Genomic DNA, 19,662 nt, shown 5'->3' on the forward strand with positions numbered 1-19,662 from the left:
ATGGTCTTTACACCACTTGAACAAGTTCCTTCCCGTCTCTTCCATCTCTGCCCGGTTCCCCAATAAAGGGATAGCCCAGCCGCTGTCGTCTCCAGACATGTTCTGCGCACGTGGCCAAAAATGGACTCTAATAATTTTGAACAAAAATAAGCCACACCCTTAGTTTGTAAGGATTCACAAATCGATGAATGTAGTTTATTACTGCAGCTGCTAGCGACAAGACTTCCTTGATGTGATCGTGTGTACATTATAACGCCATGAGTGGAAGGCCGGTAGCCAGTCGTCATGATGGATACTCGAGGCGAGTTTAAACACGCACTTACTACATACACATTTGAATCGTATCACTTGTACAATGAGAGAATTTATACGTCATCCCTGGCTTTACTGAATCAGTAGCAATAGCTGAATCTCTTGAGTATCCATTACCACAATGACGAGGTCATGTGCAGAAAATAATCGTCCAATATTGTAACTAACTATTACAGCCTGTAGCTATCTAGCTAAGATCCTTACACACATGATCGATATATTGATGGCATCCATTTGGTATCCTTTCATGTGGCGAATGGCTCTATCACTTGCGCCATACAGCCCGTTATTAATCCCATCACATTAAACAGTTTAGAATATTTAATAATGTTAATAGGATTTTAGCTGTGGCTAGTGTAACAGGCTCCACCGCACCTTAATCGCTGTGCTATTAGTGGCTAGTAGTTGTACTGATTCTCTCCCACTCTTCAGGATACTTTAGTGTGTATACATGAGAAAGAAAAGGTGTTGAAGCCACTTCAGCAAATGACGCTAACATCAAACTGTGAAATTGGCTCTAAATACATTAAACAACACAGCATACTCTACAATAGGAAGTTTTGACGAAAGAAAAATTTTACAAATTACAGAACTTTATCGACTTTTAGTTACAAATCTGTGGGTGTTCAGGTTTATGGCTTCTTGATTTTCATCAATGTTTTAAATCTTCAAAGCTGTGGATGTGTCTTTTCCTTTCGTCAACATTTCTTGTACGGCAGATTAAAGAATCAATTATAGCGTAATTACCAAAGTTATCAGCTCATTTGTAGCCATGAATAGAGTAGCCATGAATAGACATTAAGGAGAAACAACACTAGGTGCTTACATTTATAGAATGGATATTTTGAAATTACTAGAAATTCATCTAGTTAATTTACAAACCTGAAAATAGATTTATCACATCATAAACAGGCTGAATGTAACATGTCATGTTAATTTATAGGTTAAAGACAACTAACTTGAGTTCACTGCCACATGGCATAGATCATCATGGAGTAATTAGAGACTTCAGACCTGGGGTTGAACATGTAGTCAAGCCACCACCAACGTTGGTACGCAATCATCTTCATGGTTCTGACATGTTCATTAGAAATCAACTGGAAGCTGTTAGTCCAGCAAAGTTTCAGCGATCAATGACTCCCTCTCCTTGTTATACCGACTCGGACTATTTCTCTACCAGCTCCAGGGGTACTCCACCTCCCTTGACACATGTGTCACCTGACCTTGTACGTAATCATGAGGTGACACACTCCACACCCCAGTATACTGACATCTACCACACAAGAAGTGGCTCTTATCAGTTCTCATTGCCCAGACCAGCTAACTCTGCCAGTAATAGGTCGCGTGCAAGACGGAGACATTCTTCAATTGAGTTTGCAACTCAGACAGAGTCTACATCAAGAAGTGACAATGGCCATCGTAATAGTATCCCCTCAAGACCACAAAGCAGTGCCAGTAGTAATGTACAGGACAACAAGGTGATATCTGATAGGCTTAACCGACACCAAAGTTACTATGAAGCAGTGAATAATGAAACTGTCACATCACAAACCATATTTACACATTCTACAGAAATCCGACCCCTTATTGAGGAGACAAATGGACCAACCGTCCCATCACCTCATGAAGTATGTACTAATGGAATAGATTTGGAGATGATGGGGTCACAAGAAGACCATCGTCAGGCCGATGTGTTCATGTACCATCCACAGGCAAATGGTGACATCGCAACAACAAGTAACATTTTCCCTCAACAATGGACCAATGGACAGCAATCTAGTCCACAGTTAGCCCGACAATCTGATGGAACACACCCCAGACTGTTGAACTCCACTGGGTCCCCATTGCCACTACAATCCATTTCTCCAAAACCTTACCAACACCCAGTAAAACACAGCCCTCCTCACCACCATCAACAGAAACCTAGGCACTTCAGCAGTTCTGATACCAGAGAACGACCACCTAGGTAATGAGATGTGTATGTTATGTGAATACTTGTTATTGTACCGTGAGGTGTTGTTGGTACAGCAACAATTGGCCTGGCCTTTAGCTGTAGTAATGTGAAAACTTAGCAACAATTTTGTTGATAAGTTATCTTCCATGCTTGACTGGCAAGCTTAAGGGGTATAGAATGTTAGCTAATTCAGCAAGAACAACTAGTGATTCTCTTTGTTAACTATAACAAGATGAGCAATGACGTGTAGTTATGTAGAAGCCAAGGACAGTTAAGAAGCCATTAACAGCGATGTTGTTCTACAACTCTCCTATCATTTATTTAAGAGCACTCCTTACTCTGATAGGAGCAGATATTGTTACAAAACTTTTTATTCATACCGTTACAATCTTTGTTATGTGTCTGCATACTTCATTGATTTGATGATACACACACAGCTAGCTGCTGTATGTGCTGTTATGCCATGGTTAGATGGCTTGTGTTATGGAGATGAGACGAGTGAGTAGGCAATTAACACTTCAGTATAAAATAGGCTTCCCTTTTCAGTTCTTCTTTCTATCCTGTAAGAGTTGTAGTGTATAACTGTGTGGAGATGTGATTGTTTCAACTGTTGAACTGTGTCATTGTATTTGATGATATTGCAGAAATGTTTCTGCTCAAGTCAGTTGGTAATGTAATAATTAGTTTATTAATTATAGTAGCATATTGTCCGATGTATTATATATTTGATAAATCTAATAAGAAGCTAGGAATTATAACAACCAGGTGCTATACAATGAATAACATTTGATGACTAGGTGTGAGCTTTGTGGGCCAACTGTCATTGTGGCCATTGTAATGATGATGTAATCAATTGTCACTTTGCCCTGTGGTAGGTGTTAAGCTGGTAATTGTATTAGCCATTTATCAACTTGTTGTAAATTAAGTGCTGGCATAACACACCCACCTCCTGACTCTGATACTGTGATGTCCATTGTCATGACATGTAGAGCATTTACAAGAAGCCATACTCTCAGCTCGTCATCTCCCTACACTGATAAACGACCGAAGCACAGACCTCCACCAATAACTGTACCAGAGCTTAGCAGAGGTATTGTTATACCAAACTTGTGCAGTATATAACATGTTTGTGTGTTGTGTTTGTAAAGATGAGTGTTTTTCTGATGGAGAACTGGGGCTGCGAGGAACTCTGCCAGTTAGCTTGGAACACAAGAAGGAAAGAAAGAGAAATAAGGTAAAGTCAATTTACAAATATTATGCCAAGCCATGACTGTATGTACAAGTCCATAGAAGGTTTATACAACAGTCCCAACACAACAGTCCCGTGACTTATAAATTAGACAGATTAGTAGGAAGTGATAGTTTTGGCTATTCAATTTCAGAGTTTTACATCAGTCAGTTCACCTACAACGAGTAACAAGAAGACATCATCGAGGTGAAGATGGTGTTTATCTGTTTTACTGTATTATAAATGTTGTGTCATTGTAGTCGCCCCAGGTCTATTAGTAGTCATGTGCTTCAGAGAATAGCTAAGAACTTTAGTCGACGTGGAGACATGGACAATTCTAAAGTGTTACATGTGTTTGATGATAAGGATGGATATGACAGCCCTGCCTGCCTAGGATCTGAGGATAGTATCCCATTGGGTAATGGTGAAACAAGTGAATTGCTAATTGATCGGATGAGTATTAACGATGCTCTGGCCACTCATGATTAGTAAGTGATCTCTGAGACAAAGAGGGCTGATAATGGTTTTGTCAATGTCAAGAATGTTTAGTGTCTATAAGGATAAGTTGTCAAGGTTATTGTGTGTCTTACAGTTTATATAGCTGCTTATGGCCAGCACTAACATATTTCAACCATAAGAGGATATTCCACTTGTTAATGATATTCACTAGTGATGCTACTATACCCACTAATTCATGTTGTGAGACTAGTTCATGTTGTGAGACTAGTTCATGTTGTGAGACTAGTTCATGTTGTGAGACTAGTTCATGTTGTGAGACTAGTTCATGTTGTGAGACTAGTTCATGTTGTGAGGCTAGTTCATGTTGTGAGACTAGTTCATGTTGTGAGGCTAGTTCATGGTTTGAGGCTAGTTCATGTTGTGAAGCTTATAGAATACAATTTATATTCTTTGTCCACACTTACCATCTTTGAGCATAGAGTTGTTAAGAAGCTACTGATGACGGGGGGTTGTTTGTATTACAGTCACCGGACACAGAGCATGGAGATGTTATCATTAAAGTCAACTAAACCTGCTGGCAAAGAGGCACACAGCATGGATGACCTCCTTAATGAGAGACCATCTACACCAAAGTCTATGGGCAAAGGATGGGGATCAAGACGGAAGAAATCTATCTCCATGGATACTGATGTATTTACAGGTATATGATGGCTAGTGATGTTGTAGGGTTGTCTAATGGCCACCACAATTATTAGATTAGTTTAAAAGATTAGTTACAATTTTTGTATACCTACATAATTTGTCTATGTGGACACAAATAAATTAAAAGTTATGATAATGTGGTACAAATTATTCTCTGTACAAGTAACAGCTGCTACTATTTCAAACAGAATAATTCCCCATTTGCACAACTTCAGTTTAGAAGCAAATACTTCATAAACAATGTAACAATTGCTGAAATTAGAGTTATTGATAGTGTGTGATGATACACCTCCTGTCCCCATGGACAATGTGACAATGAGGTTGTGTATGGTATGCTATTAGGATATAATATGGCTTCATATTGCCTAGAAATCAATGTGACATATTTAAGCTCACCTACTGGGTTCTATTCCTTGGGGGGGGGGACTACTAGCTTGATGTACGCATAGGACTTCTTGGGATAGAATGCGTGTTATTTGTTGTTTGTTGTAGATGTCACTTCTAAATCTGGCAACAGAAAGACTTCAATAGATTATCGTGAAGGTGATGTTTATGTGTGCATGCGTGCATGTGGGTGGGTGGGTGCATGTGTGTGTGTGCGTGTGCGTGTGCGTGTGCGTGTTACTGTGCCACTCTACTACTTGTAGCAATATTTAAGGCAGTAATGAACAATAATAATAGCCAAGTGGAACAGCTATTATCTACTGGTCATATTGATCTCACATGGTGAGGATAAGATATTCTAATATACTTGTTATATGATAATATTGAACAGGCTAAATAGTGATGAGTTAACTACACTTGACATAGCGGTAATGTTAAATCACACTCGTATTGCTCATCTGCTAATGGCGTATGGTGCAAAAGAGTCTAGTAGATGTAAGTGATAAGTTAACATGTTAGAATACATTGCATATTACTTGCAGTTGTCCGTGATCCTGAGTCACGATATAACCTTCTCCTTCAACTGATCACGACAGCTGGAGAACACATCAACAAGTATCGTACTAACCTCTCTTTATCATCTATCAACACATCTACACAAGCCCTGGAGGTGTGTCATGTATAGCCAATCAGTTGATATAATGGCCCATCTTCAGTGGTGATTCTACACCTAACATATGGGGGAGCAACAGCCGCTGGTTTTTTGGAGTACTATAAATTGGTATTTTAGGTTTTAGCATTTGCATCAATTTTAAATTTTAAACCTGCAATTTCTACAGGGGGTCGCCCCACAGACCCCCTGAAAGTTATACTACAGCCATACAACATTCATGCTTGTCCATCTTAATGTGATTTTCATATTTGTGTACACTTTGTTGTGAGTTATTCCTTCAGTTCAGTTTCTGTCCTATGTGGTTGGCCATGGCCAGTAAATTAATTTGTTAAACTTCTGCTAGTATTCACCATAATTGATGTGTCTAAGATTTGGGAAAGCAAGCCAATTATCAATTTTCACTGATCAATTAATGTATTAAACTGCTGCTCATTTCAAGCAATGTGTTGAGTTTGTTAACATGTCAATATTAGGAAATGTCCAAGCTGAAGGAACAATGGACTACAAAGAAGACAATGTTACAGCATATGATTTCTGTATACAATAACACCTCACCTCCAGATCCACCCGCTAATGTTTCATTAGATATCACTTCTGCACAGTCGCTAACTGTAAGATTCTTTGAGCCCAAGAGGGATAATGGAGCACCAGTAACAAGATACCGAGGTATATCAACTTGTTGTTGTAACAGAGAAGTTATGATATTTTCTGTAGTTGAATGGAGTAGCGAGTTTAACTTTGCTACTACTGATGGATCGTTTGTTTTATCTGATCTCTCTTACAAGTTGTCTTCACCGGATCATTCACGTTACTTGGAGTACACCATACCTGACCTTGAATCTGTTAGTGATAGTTTGTGTAATATTTTGTATCTTCTTGTACTGTGTGTTAGGGTAAAAAATATTTTATACGAGTTTCTGCATCCAACATGAAGAGATTTGGCCCTGCCACTTATTCAACACCAGCTGGAGCTGTACCCAGTAGTAAGAGTGATGCGTCACGTTGTCACCATGTTATTGTGTACTGTGTCATTCATTATGCTACTTCCTGTGTCCCTCTAGGCTGGCATGACATTCGTGGTAAGCAGGCTCGTTATTCTGGTAGCACAGGAAAGATCCAAAGTGTTGCTATGCAATTAAAACAAGTCATCACAGAGTCTTCAGGTGTGTAACATGTTGTAAGTACTCTTTACTGTGTGGATAAACACTGGTAACTTCAAAGGAAATATAATAACAACATTGATGGGTAGTTTATTAGTTTATAATAGTGCTGTAGTTGTATGGCATCCATTACAGCTGCTCAGTCAGGCTACCCTGAAAGTGCTTTTGTACCATTAGAAATGAACAAGTGTTGATTTGCTGTTTGTAGGCCTTACATGTGGCAATCCTTTAGAGTACAAATTGTGAACATCTGCCTTCCTTTAAAGGCTTCACTTGTAGCTACCATGGTTACTAAGTAAAACCTCTTTACAACGAATTTCACTTACAAAAAGTGACTTGATTTGGAGAAGGCACCTCTTTTCATGTACAAGGAAATTTGAAATGTAGTGATACTGGGTTATTGTTGTACTACAAAATATATAAACCAAGGCAAAGTCATAATGTATCATGAACTTTTACTCGACAAGTATTTCTCAATGAAGTCAATACCTTCTCTATGATGATAAGCAGAAACATAGGGTATGGAGTGTGACTACTGAGGGATGGGATATAAAAATACAGCTGGTATACATTATGTTTGTTTACTAAGCCTTTTAAGGGTAAATTAGGGGCATACCCGGAGGGGATTTAGGTGAATTTTAAACATTACTTGAGAATGAGACTTTAGATTTTCGAAATCAGATATCCATCATGACATCCATCATGACACAGGACATGTTTTACATCTATTTTAGTGAAGCAATATAGACAATGCCAGGTATTAAATACTCTAGTAGAACAGTCACTTAACTACAGAGACTTCCCTCATACAACCTGAGACAGATATCATAGACTTTGTAATTGTGAAGGTATAATTTATTAACCATCACACATGACAATGTCCACCATATACTAACAAGCCGTCATGTGATGTCAATGGTAATTGTGTAGTTGGCAAGGATGGCACAGGCACAACTGGGAGAGGTAAAATGAAGAGAGGGCTCTCTAAAATATTTGGAGGAGCATTGAAATTCCATAAGAACTTGAAAGCAGGGTTGTACCTGGCATCACTAGTGTATACCGATGATGTGAAGGTTTTAGTTACAGTTGACGATTACCTCCCCATTGTGGAGGTGGCTGAATCATTCAACACTCAAACCATCAAACAAGATTTCTTGTGGTTGAGCAAGGTAGGGTGTGTAACATGCTGAACACTAATGTAATGTTATTGCTTTATTTATCTAGCTTGCGTGCACGTGGGAAAATGTGAAGAGCATGCGAGACAACTCAGAGAATTATACTGCCTCCTCTAGTATTCAGTTCCGTAACAGACTACTACATATTATCACTGACTTACAGGTGACCACCTTAATGTTGTTATGTTAATTACATCATTGTGTGGTAGGCTTCACTAGGTGTACAGGACCTGGGGCTAATCCATCCTCTACCTTACCAGAATAGTGATAGCCTTGTTATCGTATTAGTCAGGAATATCAAGGTAGTGAAGCTGTGTGTGTGTGTTCTATTAGAGTGTTTTGATATTAGCCATATTATCTAATAGGATTACCGTGAAATACAGAACAGTTCGTTACACTGGGCACAGTGGGGCAAGTTGTGGAAGAAACATGCAGCAGCTGCTGCAGCTGATCAAATACCATCCACAATTCCTGATCAACTGATAACAGAGGCTCAGTTCATGATGGACCACAACTCTGCCAGTATTACACCAGTTGAAAGGTGTGACAAGAGTGACATGAAGTTAATAGTTGTAATTTCTATCACACGAGCCACCTGCAAATAGCTAGTGGTCCTGAACTAAACAATTGTTAATATGATCCAGATCATGGGGTGAAATTTGATGACTGGGTGAATTTTGATTATTGGATGAATTTGATGACTGGCTTCCAATCCAGAGTTTTTGTGATATGATTTCAAGACCTAGCTACATAGTAAAATTATGTACAAAGGCTACACTAGAATGCAAAACGTGCCAATCTGGGGGGCCTGGGGGCAGGAACCAAATAGGGCACCATTCACCAAATAATATTAATTTTGTACTGTTGTATCAGGGTATCTCTATCTTGCTTGACCAGTTTCAGGAAACCTTCTGGAGAGCTGCCCCTGTGTGAATGATTGACATTTTCCAGGAGTATAATGTGAACAATTGGACATCATTTTAGTATATTGGGGTACAATATAGTTAATGTCTTGTCACATTACTAAATGACGTCACATTACTAATTGATTGTGAAGATCAAACATTTTCTTTTTGTGGTTTCACTGTCACTTAATTATTAAGTGTTGGCTGTCTCTACTTTTATGTTGGCCAAAAGATTTTGCATAAAGACTCACAGACCAGTTGCAGAAACAGTTATCTAGAACACATCATAGAGGCCTGAGTGCTATACAACACTGTTAACTACAAACTTTACCACCCAGATTTCGTATCATTGTGATAGTGTTTATCCCGGTAACTAGGGACCAGTGAAAAGACTAAAGGGAGTTGGGACAATTTATCATAATTATAACTCTGTTGAGTGCAGCAATCCTAGTCCAGACCAGTTAGTGACTTGTGTACATGGCCCATTGTTGATCAAGTGACAAATCACAAATTTCTAGCTTTTAGTATGGTATCTGAGTGACACAATTGTAAAAGGACAGAATTAATACAATTCAGTACAACACATTATGAAGTGTCTCACCCACATTAATACCCTGTGTAAACACACTGTGATAATTGCATGATCAAATTAGTACCTCTGAAAGAGTTCTAACTGTTTTGATGAGTGTTGTAATGAACAGACTGACGTGATTATGTGTTTATCTAATGAACCACTATCCCAAATTACATGCAAAACTACACAATAATAATACTACAACTTGTTGTTATCACTATGTGGAGACCATAGCTACTTATCATAATTCAGTCACTAGTAGTCTACACATAATAACAAGCTAATGTCAACATCATTTGTACCTAGTGCTTGTTGTTATGTAATCCTCCCAGGAATTCCTTTTTAAAAAAATATTTGTGACATCAGATCCATTCTGAAGCCATACAGATAAACATTTTCTACTTTTAAGCATGAAAGCTTTTCCTGGCATAGTATGATGTAATGTGATGTCACAATTATCATATCAACATTACTATAGGGGATTGTACTTGGGATATCTGAAGACACGGAGCTCCTTGGCAGGTGTGAAAGTAGTCGTGTCAAAGCAATTTCCCAATTTGCTCCCACACACCAAAATCAGAGATAATCCTCACATCTCTAAGTGAGTTTGATCGTAGCTATGTACAGTAAACGATGAAAAGATTGTTGTTTACACTAGACACTTAGTTAGGGTCCTAAAGTCTCCCTTAGTACATTGAACACTCAGACACTCAGTAGATCCCAAATTGCCTGTTTCATACAGGCTACACACCTTCACTGCTCCAGTTACTGTATGTGTTCTTTGCATGTTCTATGTATTTGTAGTTTGACCATAAAATTTGTTATAGTAATTAGCTGCTATTTATTGGTTTCATCAAATTGACATATTCTATGCACTATAGAGATGAATGGGCGTGGCTCACTTATCTCCATCAACCAAAGGTGAGACAATGACCTTATCACTACCATGATGTGATGTTGTTATATATTAGGACTTACGACCACCTGACGTGGCAATGGAAACATGTTGTGAGCTACAGAAACTATTAACACTTAAAGTAACTGAACTACTCACCAGCAAAGGAATCACCAACAAGGAGGTACGACAAGCTAACAAAGGTGTTGATGTGATGGTTTGTTGTAGGATATTGAACAGCATAGGATATATGTTGAAGAAGTTGTAGAGTTAAATGAACATGTGTCATTTCTGCTCCTGTTACCTCCACCTGACCAAGTGTGTACAACATTTGGAGACACTGATCGGTTTGAGCAAGTCTCTTATATGGGCATGCCTTTCACTTCATTTGAAATTGGTGAGTTGTTTACATGCTGATATTGTTTGTTGGTTACTAATTGTCATCCGCTAGCACAACTATACACTTATCAGAAAGTATTTATCACACTTTATACTCAAGTATCTTCTACTCTTGAAATGGAGTTGTTAATAGCTCAACATCGTTTGAGAGAAGTATGAAGCTATGTGTGTGTGTGTGGTGTGTGTGTGTCCGTGTGTGTGTACATACGTGTGTACATGTGTGCATGTACATGTACACATTTCTCCAGGAGATTACTAGGAAGGCAAGTGTCAACTATTTATGTAAGCTTTGCTGTTGTCCTTGAAACTTGGTATGGGAACATGTTATTCCTGGCTGCTGCAGGTTCATTTGCTTGCATGATTGTCGGTAGCTCTACCTGTTTGCCATGCAGCCAATGCAAGCGTCCTGATTTGGTAGCTATAACATTACAAAAGAATTTTTACTTGTGAATGCGTGTACGGGCATGGAATATAATGTACTTTATGTTAATGTCATTGTATTACAGGCATTTTCCAACGATGAAATTACCAAAGGAAAATCACTACAAAACAAACTTGAAAACTTCCTCGAGGTATAACTACACTAGGTTACACAGTATGTCACAATCTCACCACCCACAGGATACTGAACAAGTATGGAAGGACATGCACTGGCTGGACAGTGCTGTACAAATAGGTAGGAAGAGTGACACCATCCATGGTGTACCGCTGAGATCGTTACGTAAGAACCCCATGACAAGTCAGCCACAATCAAGGTCATCCAGCATGTCCTTTACTACTTCACCTGAGAAGAAGAAGGAACTTCCTAATGGCCAGCATCCTTCAAATCCTGCTCACTTTGAAAAACATATATCAACATTTCCTGAAGAACTAAAGGTCACTCCATTATATGACACTGGTCTAACTAAAGGCTCTACTGTCAAGGTGTGTAATAGCACCTTTATTATTCTTCTTATTGTCAGTTATTTTGTACCTAGCTACATATTGTGCCATCCACTATGGCCATTGAGGTGATCCAACTTGCTGTTGGGGCACTCGATGAGGCCAAAATGAAGAGACATCCGGACAAACCAGTTATCCCTAGCAACCCAAATGACTTTTACCTGTTGTGCATACTCAATGATGAATATGACGAGAGAAAGTTAGATGATAACTATGCCATGTTAGAATTATACAGGGAAACTACTAAATTTAAATTATTTTTGAAGAAGAAAAGTGACTTGGATTCCTCAGATTGTTACACAACTAGTGTATAACATAATATTATTATGTTTTTATTATTATACGAAATTCGTTCAAATTAATTTATTATGACGTAATAGGTGTTACCTAGAAGCGCTGGGCGCGTTATGTAATCGACGAGGGAGCAAAACCAGCTAGACGGGTTTATCATTTCAGGTTTATTTACTTCAAAGGAAGTCTCCATAAAGACGAGTAGCGCTATGTATTTGTGACCACAGTGTGATTTAGAATAAGATTTGATTGCTTGTATTAGCTGGTATCACTCCTGAAGTTTGTGGCCCCGAGACGAACTGTGCTCCATCTAGAAATGCCCCAACCATCTCGTCCATTGAAGGTCAGCGATTACAGCACTGTAAAGGATGGATGATATGAATTGTTCCTTGTTGTATAGATTGGTCTTAAGTCTTTCCCCTGCGCTATTGTCAGCGCGACCTGTTCCACATGTTTATTTCAACCGTTTGATTTGGTGAAGACGCGAATGCAGACTGCTGCAAATATGTTAGTTTTTAGCGGTGCTAAAACAGTACCGTGTTAGCTGTTTTCTCCCTCACGTTAGGAAAAGACTGTCTCCGTGTACATGTTTCACTACTGCGGCTCCAGACTCGGCAGCCAAGGTAGTCGTTTATGTTATCCGCAATGAAAGCTTTGCAGGTTTATGGAAAGGAATCGTCCCAGTAAGCAAAATCTCTTACTATATGTGCGTGCCTAGTTTTATGTTAATCCTTTGTGCAGTCACTCTACAAGATGCCTGGTATTGCAATACACTTGGCTACGATACACACCATGGCCTCAGCAATTGGGTAAGGATGACTTCCACATTTCGTTACATTTGATTGGTTGCTATGATTATGTAGGAAGCATCATTCAGAGTTGTCTGGGTATCAGTCATTCACAATTGGAGCTGCTTCAAGGTCATTTGTGGGTGTTCTGTTTTTACCATTTACAGTCATCAAGACTCGTTATGAGGTAAAGGTGTATTATCAAGAGGTCATAATATACTGAGGGAAGGTATCCTACTCTCATATACTCCTGTAGAAGGGCGTATCGTGAGTTATGACGTAGCACTTTTGAGTTCACCCATTTTTCTTTGTATAATTAATGATGTCATTAGTTGAACATGGTATTGATTGAGCGTGTGCCTAACAACGTCACTAGCAACCAAATCAACTCCAGCTCTAAGCGTTTCTCACCTAACTACAATCGTCCCTTCATGGGTTAAGACCACTTTGTTGACGTTTCTTGCTGGGCCATTCGTGAATATGGCTAACCTAAGTGTCGCGAGTGTAAATGGTGCTAATAATTCTTGCACTTTTACAGCTGTTCGTATGTTGCAAACCACAACACCTTGTCGTTACATCATAACTTCATGATACGCCTTTCTATAGGGGTATATGAGAGTAGGATACTCTCCTTAGTATATGTATTATGAACTCTTGATATTAGTAGTCCATGATTTTATGTTGTTGCTAATTATAGTCAGGGATGTTCAAGTACCGTAGTGTGATGGAGGCAGTGTCCAGTATTTGGAAATCTGATGGCAATAGAGGTAAGATGGAACTACTAACTCTTTTAGTGTGTTACTAATAATATGTATTTTAACTGTTTAGGGTTGTACAGTGGACTCACAGCAACACTTCTTAGAGATGTGCCATTCTCTGGGCTCTACTTGTTGTTCTATACTCAGGGAAAGAAAGCTGTTAACAGTTGTGAGTGTTAACATTGATGTTTTGACAGTCCATTTTACACTTGTTTTCTGTTACAGTGTTAGAGGATCCTCAGTCTCATTCAGAGTTGACTAAACTTCCTTGTGGTATTGCTGCTGGTATGATGGCATCATTCATCACACAGCCAACTGATGTTGTGAAGACAAAGTTGCAAACGAAGGCATTGACTGGTAACGCGTCCACAACTACACAGGTGTTCATAGATATCATCAAGGTAATTTTTGTGGCCCTTTCCTTTGTTCTCTGTTTAACAGTTATGGTATTTGTATAGGTTGAAGGTGTGAAGGGTTTGTTTCACGGCATGATGCCACGAATGCTACGAAGGACTTTCATGGCTGCCTTCACTTGGGCTTTCTATGAACAAGTATGAAATTAGTAAAACTGTCATGTGGTGTTAATTCTTACCCACATTTTTAAATTGTAGATTGAGAAAATGGTGGTAAAGTCAACTGTCTTCTAGGGTAGTCATCCTAGATTATCTGCATCATACTGATGTCCTATTTATTTCACCATGTTGGGGTGATTTGGAATTGAAGGTGTGCAGTGACACAAGCTTGATGGTACAACATGACGATAAGGTTATCTGCTCTTGTTGAAGATAGGGCGATAACACTTTGAACAATGGAAATTCACTGTTAGGTCATTTTGACGCCTTTGTGTATGTATCACTTGACTATTGATATAATTGACAATAAAGTGTCATTAAATTAACGCCACGTGGTACTAAGTACTAGACGCACTTAGGCGCTAATTGATAGGTTGTATGTGACAGCATCGCGTGATAAAAGGGTGTGGTATGAAAAAAAAAAGCTAACAAAAATGGCTACCTGCTGCTTATCGGAAGAAGACAGAGCGGCGGTGCGAAGAAGTCGAGAAATAGATAGAAACCTTCAAGCAGAGAAAAAGCAGTACAGGTCCGAAATCAAAATCCTTCTACTTGGCGCGGGCGAGTCAGGGAAAAGCACTTTTCTCAAGCAAATGCGCATCATCCACGGCGAAGATTTTGACGATGAAGCACGAATAGAGTTCAGGCCTACCGTCTACCACAACGTTATGAAGGGAGCGAAGACGCTAGCCAAAGCTGTGCGCAACCTCAACATACCAATGCAGCACGACAGCAATGAAGAGTTTTGCGATATCCTCAACAACTACAAATCCAACATACTGGAGCCACAGGATTTCGTACAGTACGTGGAGCCTTTGCAGGCGCTGTGGAAAGATAATGGGATTCGGGAAGCGTTCAGCAGAAGGAACGAATTCCAGCTGGTAAGGAATATTGTAATTAATGCTGGCTGTTGCGGTTGTATGGCGTTTATCTGTGTCTGTGTGAGCAAAGAGATTATTGTGTACGTAATGTTCTCCTTGTGTAGGGAGACTCTGTGCCATACTTTTTGGAAAAAGTGAAGGAAATTGGGAAGCTGGTAAGTACCTTGCACAAATGATAATTGAGTGTGAGTATTGTGTGGCTGCTGTTATAATTAAAACTGTTATAAATTCTGCAGTAGTTATGACACTTTTGTGGTGGCCATTCCATCCAGCTTTGTGTTGTTAAGTTGGCCATGTGTGTTGTATACTAGGACTACATACCAACTAGAGAGCATGTGTTGCACTCCAGAAAAGCCACTACGGGTATTGTAGATTATAGAATAGATGTTCGCAACGTCCCATTCAGATTTGTCGACGTTGGTGGACAAAGACAGCACCGACAGAAGTGGTTTCAGTGTTTTGATGAAGTCACTGCTATTTTGTTTTTGTGCTCATCAAGTGCTTATGACCAAGTTTTGGTGGAAGATCGAGTCACAAACCGTCTGGTGGAGAGTCGGAACATATTTGAAACCATTGTGAATAATCGCTGCTTCAGCAGTGTGTCAATTATTCTCTTTTTCAACAAGTACGACCTTCTGTGTGAGAAGGTTTTACACAAGAGAATCACAGACTACATCACTGGCGTAAAGTTTGAGGGTGACCCTCATCAGTTAAAAGATGTTGAAAGATTTCTAACCCAACTATTTGACTCTGTACGGACTGACCGTCGCCAGGAACTTTACCGTCATTTCACCACAGCTACGGACACAAATAACATTAAATTTGTTTTCAGAGCAGTTAGAGACACCATATTACACCGCCATATTGACGGAATAATGGGATAGTTTTTTGTTTGATAATGCTTTTTATTATGTAGAATTTAATTGGTGTAGGTATTTATAATATAAATTTTTTGTATGTACAACAGAAGCAGAATTTATACAGATTCCCTTGTACAGTTCAGTATTTTTTTGTTTATATATAACATATTGTTACAACTTTATGTGCTGGGGGTTGATAAAACAACACTTCTTTCCTAGTTGGTATGTAGCCTGAATAATCCTAGTACTAATGTTAGTGTTAATTACTGTAAGTTATATTAAGTGTTTTTGTTGTGCCTTAATAGGATTATGTGCCTTCAAGGGAAGACGTGTTGTACGCACGAAAAGACACTAAAAACATAGTTGAGTACAGGACACACATCCAGGGCACTCCATTCATGTTTGTGGATGTTGGGGGGCAGCGTTCTCAGAGACAGAAGTGGTACCAGTGTTTCAACAGTGTGACAGCGATATTGTTCTTCGTTGGATCGAGCTCTTTTGACCAAGTTCTATATGAAGATCGGACCACAAACCGTCTAGTTGAAAGTCGGAACATCTTTGAGACAATTGTCAACAACAAAGCTTTTAGTAAAGTTTCAGTGATCCTTTTCTTTAACAAGGCCGACCTTTTGTCCAAGAAAGTTCCCCTAAGTAACATCACCGACTACTTTCCCAGTCGTCATTTTGTAGGTAACCCACACAAGCTAGAAGATGTCCAGTCATTCTTAATTCACATGTTTGATGAAGTCAGACAGGATCGGTCCAAGGATCTATACTATCACTTCACAACAGCTGTCAGCACAGACAACATGAAATTTGTGTTTGAGGCTGTTCGAGATGGCATCTTAAAAGAACATATAGACATGATATAGCAACCTTATCACTTCCCGACAGTTAAACACAACCTAACTTGGAGTTTATTTTAAACAGATTTTACTCTTTTTTAATTTAAACAGGTTATATCACTTGTATTGACATTTTTTACAACAAAACAGTTTGATAAATAAGTCCGCTAGTGTGTAGAGTATATCTAGAAGAGAGATGGGAATATAGTTGTACAAAGTTTAGTCATTAATAGCTTACCATTACATCATTAATGGGTTAATCATCATCATCGTCATCTGGTACAAACAGCTTCCGCTCTTCCAGCACGTTAGCTAATGTCTTAGCCATGTACATTCCTCCAGCAAGGAATGGTATGATGACTAGGGTCACCCGTACTATTCCAAATTTGTAATACTTCGTTGGTTCGGGAAGTATCGCTCCGGTACGAGTTGTAATGGCCGTTCTTCTCCTAACCAAAGGACCGCTATTGATAAGCGGAACACCAGTCCTGAACAACGACGCCATGTTTATAGTACCAGTAACCAGTAATTCTGTGAAAATATTAGAATACGCTATCAATGGCCTCAGTACTGTCTTTCGTGCGAGGAGCAGATTTCTCAAAGAATGACTTTCATGTGAGTAGTAGTTGAATATAAGCGGCCACTTATATACTGTTCCACTATAGCAAGCCTCCCAGGTGAGCAGAGTGACACAGATTAGCAATATCAAATGGATGCGCGTCAATAATTCTTCCATTACTAAGCTACCAGATGAACTAGAGAACCTTCAGAGATTAGTGAGTAAATAATTGTAATTGTCTTTGTATTACTGGCACATTAGGAAGTGTTGTATTTGGCGAGGAATAAACTCAACGAGCTACACACTGGAAACATCCCAAGCCTTTCTTCACTAAGAGTCAGTTACCAGTATGTGTGACATTTGATGAACTGTTTGTATATCCAACAAGGTGTTGTATGCCAGCCATAATGAGTTACGAGACTCTGGCATTCCATCAGATTTGTTTAAATTGGAGCATTTAGCAACGCTGGTTAGAATTTGACTAATTAGCATACAAAGTATTTTAGTACTGTACTTTCTTCCATAGGACTTCAGTCACAATGACCTGAGCAAGGTATTGTTGTGTAGTGTGTTGTTAGCTGACCCTTTTTAGACACCCAATCAAAGGGTCTAGCATTATAAGTACTTGTATCCTTACTGAAAATTGCAGTATTATTGTTATAAAATTGTTGATGCATGACATGAGTGGTATGAACTTGTATAGCATCATGGTGGGTCGGTTTTATTTTTAAAATCCGTCTAATAGGCGCCTTCCCTTGAAATATTGTCTCTATGGCATAAACACAAGGGTAGAAAGTAAGTTATTGAAATCACCAATGCTTCACTATCATGATCAGATTCTTCAATATTCGTGATCTTTTTATTAACACAAGCCACACATGCACAAGTACTTTAATACTAGATAGACCAGACCCTTTTCAGGGAAACCTAAAATGTGTCAGCTAGTTGTGTGCGTATGGGTACATGTGCTTTTGTGTGTATCACTATTTCCCCACAGATTCCAGATGAACTGTTACATGCTAAAGGCGTTCTAGTGTTAGCATTAAGTCACAACAGGTTAGCAGAGAGCATACTCTGAGCACACTTTAATCTTCTTGCTATATAGGATCTCCAATATACCAGGGGCCGTAAGTGATTTGTTTTCCTTCTCATTATTGGAGAAGGTGTACTACTGTGTTTTTTAGGTATTTGTACATTGTTCGGACATTCAATCACTGAACCTTAGCAACAACCAACTGCGTAAGTGGAGTACAGAACCGTTCACATTCACGTGGGCAAAGTTTTGTTTAAAGTTTTCATTTGTCCCACAATGTATAATTATGAAACTTTTGTGAGCTCACAACGTAAATGTTTGTGGTTTTTTTTTTTTTTTGTATTATACTATACATGATGCACACTTTACAGAATCTTTGCCACCGCAAATCAGACGTCTCAGCCATTTGCAAGTTCTAAATCTTGCAAACAACCCACTAAACCATTACCAGTTCAAGTGAGATGACCTGTATGTATTGCTATTTGTTCTTAGAACTTGAAGTGTTATTAAATATGTTGAAAGGTGTGTGTGTGTGTTGCAGTGGTATTGTCTCAAAATTGAAAACAGTCCTTTGTGTTTGCTATGGCCTCTGGTCACTGTTCTTAAACATGTTAGGCACACATGGCTTTTAATTGAGGGAAGTGATGTTCATGTGCACCAGTATGTATCAGTGTATCGTGGCTTCCTCTTAGCTATTTTAACAACTCCTAGCTTGTTACCAAGTGATGAGGATGACAACATTAATTTACTACTGAACTAGACCACACCGTGTTTACTAGCACATTTGTGTACACATCTCTGACACATGACCAAGCTCCTCTTCAGATTTATTTGAGTATCAGTGATTACTGATAGTTTGTGTTGGGTGATATTTACTCCTAGAATGTAGTATTAGATTACCTAATAGTTCTTTTTCAATTATGTGGGCATCATATGTGACCTTATCTGCCACATGTTCAGTACACAGGCATTTCACATTAGAATGCATTAAACACAAATGGTACGAATTATAAAAAAAATTATTTTTGAGAACTTATTTCACAATGAAGAAAAGTGTAGCCTGCATTCCCAAGAGGAGTTTGATAATCTTTGTTTTGTGTCAGTGGTCCCAAGGAGGAATATTTTAGTTTACCTCACGTTGGACGTGTGGTTCACTCTCTCATGTCTTGCACTGGTTTTAGGAAGGACCTGACTTGCATGTATGCAAGGGACCTGGTAGTGTAAATTACGTCTCCATACAGGTGTGCAATAGCGATTCTCAATATTTCCTTTTGAACTTATCTCAATTATTTAATACAAATGCATACTTAATT

At 38.9% G+C, this 19,662-nt stretch overlaps 4 protein-coding genes across 6 annotated transcripts in view; all 4 read left to right on the forward strand.

Annotated features, from left to right (window-relative positions):
- The first annotated feature begins 136 nt into the window (after positions 1-136).
- Positions 137-12,124, forward strand: LOC136251458 (ankyrin-repeat and fibronectin type III domain-containing 1-like). Of its 2 annotated transcripts, XM_066043909.1 has the most exons (27): positions 137-301; positions 1,256-2,278; positions 3,256-3,356; positions 3,415-3,500; positions 3,649-3,701; positions 3,755-3,982; positions 4,478-4,653; positions 5,148-5,198; positions 5,303-5,381; positions 5,431-5,534; positions 5,582-5,709; positions 6,186-6,378; positions 6,427-6,554; positions 6,605-6,695; positions 6,774-6,875; positions 7,803-8,041; positions 8,097-8,210; positions 8,257-8,349; positions 8,413-8,588; positions 10,005-10,127; positions 10,408-10,447; positions 10,498-10,605; positions 10,650-10,818; positions 10,873-10,973; positions 11,327-11,392; positions 11,442-11,744; positions 11,798-12,124. In XM_066043909.1, the coding sequence occupies exons 1-27, from the start codon at positions 258-260 to the stop codon at positions 12,074-12,076; spliced, it is 4,398 nt and encodes a 1,465-aa protein (XP_065899981.1). In that variant the 5' UTR covers positions 137-257; the 3' UTR covers positions 12,077-12,124. The 2 variants fall into 2 exon arrangements, with proteins under 2 accessions (XP_065899981.1, XP_065899982.1); XM_066043910.1 differs by lacking the exons at positions 137-301; positions 1,256-2,278 and adding an exon at positions 2,798-2,926.
- Positions 12,125-12,149: 25 nt separating this feature from the next.
- LOC136251464 (mitochondrial glycine transporter B-like) lies at positions 12,150-14,497 on the forward strand. The gene is made up of 10 exons (XM_066043918.1): positions 12,150-12,396; positions 12,454-12,560; positions 12,619-12,736; positions 12,795-12,862; positions 12,917-13,028; positions 13,539-13,608; positions 13,670-13,768; positions 13,825-14,000; positions 14,058-14,150; positions 14,211-14,497. Exons 1-10 carry the CDS (start codon positions 12,370-12,372, stop codon positions 14,244-14,246), a joined length of 906 nt encoding a protein of 301 aa, XP_065899990.1. The 5' UTR covers positions 12,150-12,369; the 3' UTR covers positions 14,247-14,497.
- A 54-nt stretch (positions 14,498-14,551) lies between these two features.
- On the forward strand, positions 14,552-16,919 carry LOC136251462 (guanine nucleotide-binding protein subunit alpha-12-like). Of its 2 annotated transcripts, none has more exons than XM_066043914.1 (3): positions 14,552-15,052; positions 15,157-15,207; positions 16,218-16,919. In XM_066043914.1, the coding sequence occupies exons 1-3, from the start codon at positions 14,606-14,608 to the stop codon at positions 16,782-16,784; spliced, it is 1,065 nt and encodes a 354-aa protein (XP_065899986.1). In that variant the 5' UTR covers positions 14,552-14,605; the 3' UTR covers positions 16,785-16,919. The 2 variants fall into 2 exon arrangements, with proteins under 2 accessions (XP_065899986.1, XP_065899985.1); XM_066043913.1 differs by lacking the exon at positions 16,218-16,919 and adding an exon at positions 15,364-16,094 and having other exon boundaries at positions 14,553-15,052.
- A 183-nt stretch (positions 16,920-17,102) lies between these two features.
- The window catches only part of LOC136251460 (protein flightless-1 homolog), a 46,969-nt gene continuing 44,409 nt past the window's right edge, over positions 17,103-19,662 (forward strand). The window contains exons 1-9 of the mRNA XM_066043911.1: positions 17,103-17,372; positions 17,423-17,533; positions 17,578-17,652; positions 17,705-17,785; positions 17,843-17,869; positions 18,314-18,372; positions 18,422-18,443; positions 18,501-18,555; positions 18,721-18,805. Coding sequence (XP_065899983.1) covers positions 17,316-17,372; positions 17,423-17,533; positions 17,578-17,652; positions 17,705-17,785; positions 17,843-17,869; positions 18,314-18,372; positions 18,422-18,443; positions 18,501-18,555; positions 18,721-18,805 — 572 coding nt within the window. The 5' untranslated portion in view covers positions 17,103-17,315. The remainder of the gene's footprint in view (positions 17,373-17,422; positions 17,534-17,577; positions 17,653-17,704; positions 17,786-17,842; positions 17,870-18,313; positions 18,373-18,421; positions 18,444-18,500; positions 18,556-18,720; positions 18,806-19,662) is intronic.

The sequence above is a fragment of the Dysidea avara genome, chromosome 3 (assembly GCF_963678975.1).
Source record: "Dysidea avara chromosome 3, odDysAvar1.4, whole genome shotgun sequence".
NCBI classification, from domain to species: domain Eukaryota; kingdom Metazoa; phylum Porifera; class Demospongiae; order Dictyoceratida; family Dysideidae; genus Dysidea; species Dysidea avara.

Excerpts from the sequence above, each read along its gene's own strand:
- LOC136251462 (XM_066043913.1), top strand. The coding sequence starts at position 14,606 with ATGGCTACCTGCTGCTTATCGGAAGAAGACAGAGCGGCGGTGCGAAGA. Across the intron at positions 15,053-15,156 it reads GAAGGAACGAATTCCAGCTG|GGAGACTCTGTGCCATACTT; the intron begins GTAAGGAATATT and ends CTCCTTGTGTAG. Across the intron at positions 15,208-15,363 it reads TGAAGGAAATTGGGAAGCTG|GACTACATACCAACTAGAGA; the intron begins GTAAGTACCTTG and ends GTTGTATACTAG.
- LOC136251464 (XM_066043918.1), top strand. The coding sequence starts at position 12,370 with ATGCCCCAACCATCTCGTCCATTGAAG. Across the intron at positions 12,397-12,453 it reads AACCATCTCGTCCATTGAAG|ATTGGTCTTAAGTCTTTCCC; the intron begins GTCAGCGATTAC and ends CTTGTTGTATAG. Across the intron at positions 14,151-14,210 it reads CTTGGGCTTTCTATGAACAA|ATTGAGAAAATGGTGGTAAA; the intron begins GTATGAAATTAG and ends TTTAAATTGTAG.
- LOC136251458 (XM_066043909.1), top strand. The coding sequence starts at position 258 with ATGAGTGGAAGGCCGGTAGCCAGTCGTCATGATGGATACTCGAG. Across the intron at positions 2,279-3,255 it reads ACCAGAGAACGACCACCTAG|AGCATTTACAAGAAGCCATA; the intron begins GTAATGAGATGT and ends CATGACATGTAG. Across the intron at positions 5,710-6,185 it reads CATCTACACAAGCCCTGGAG|GAAATGTCCAAGCTGAAGGA; the intron begins GTGTGTCATGTA and ends TGTCAATATTAG.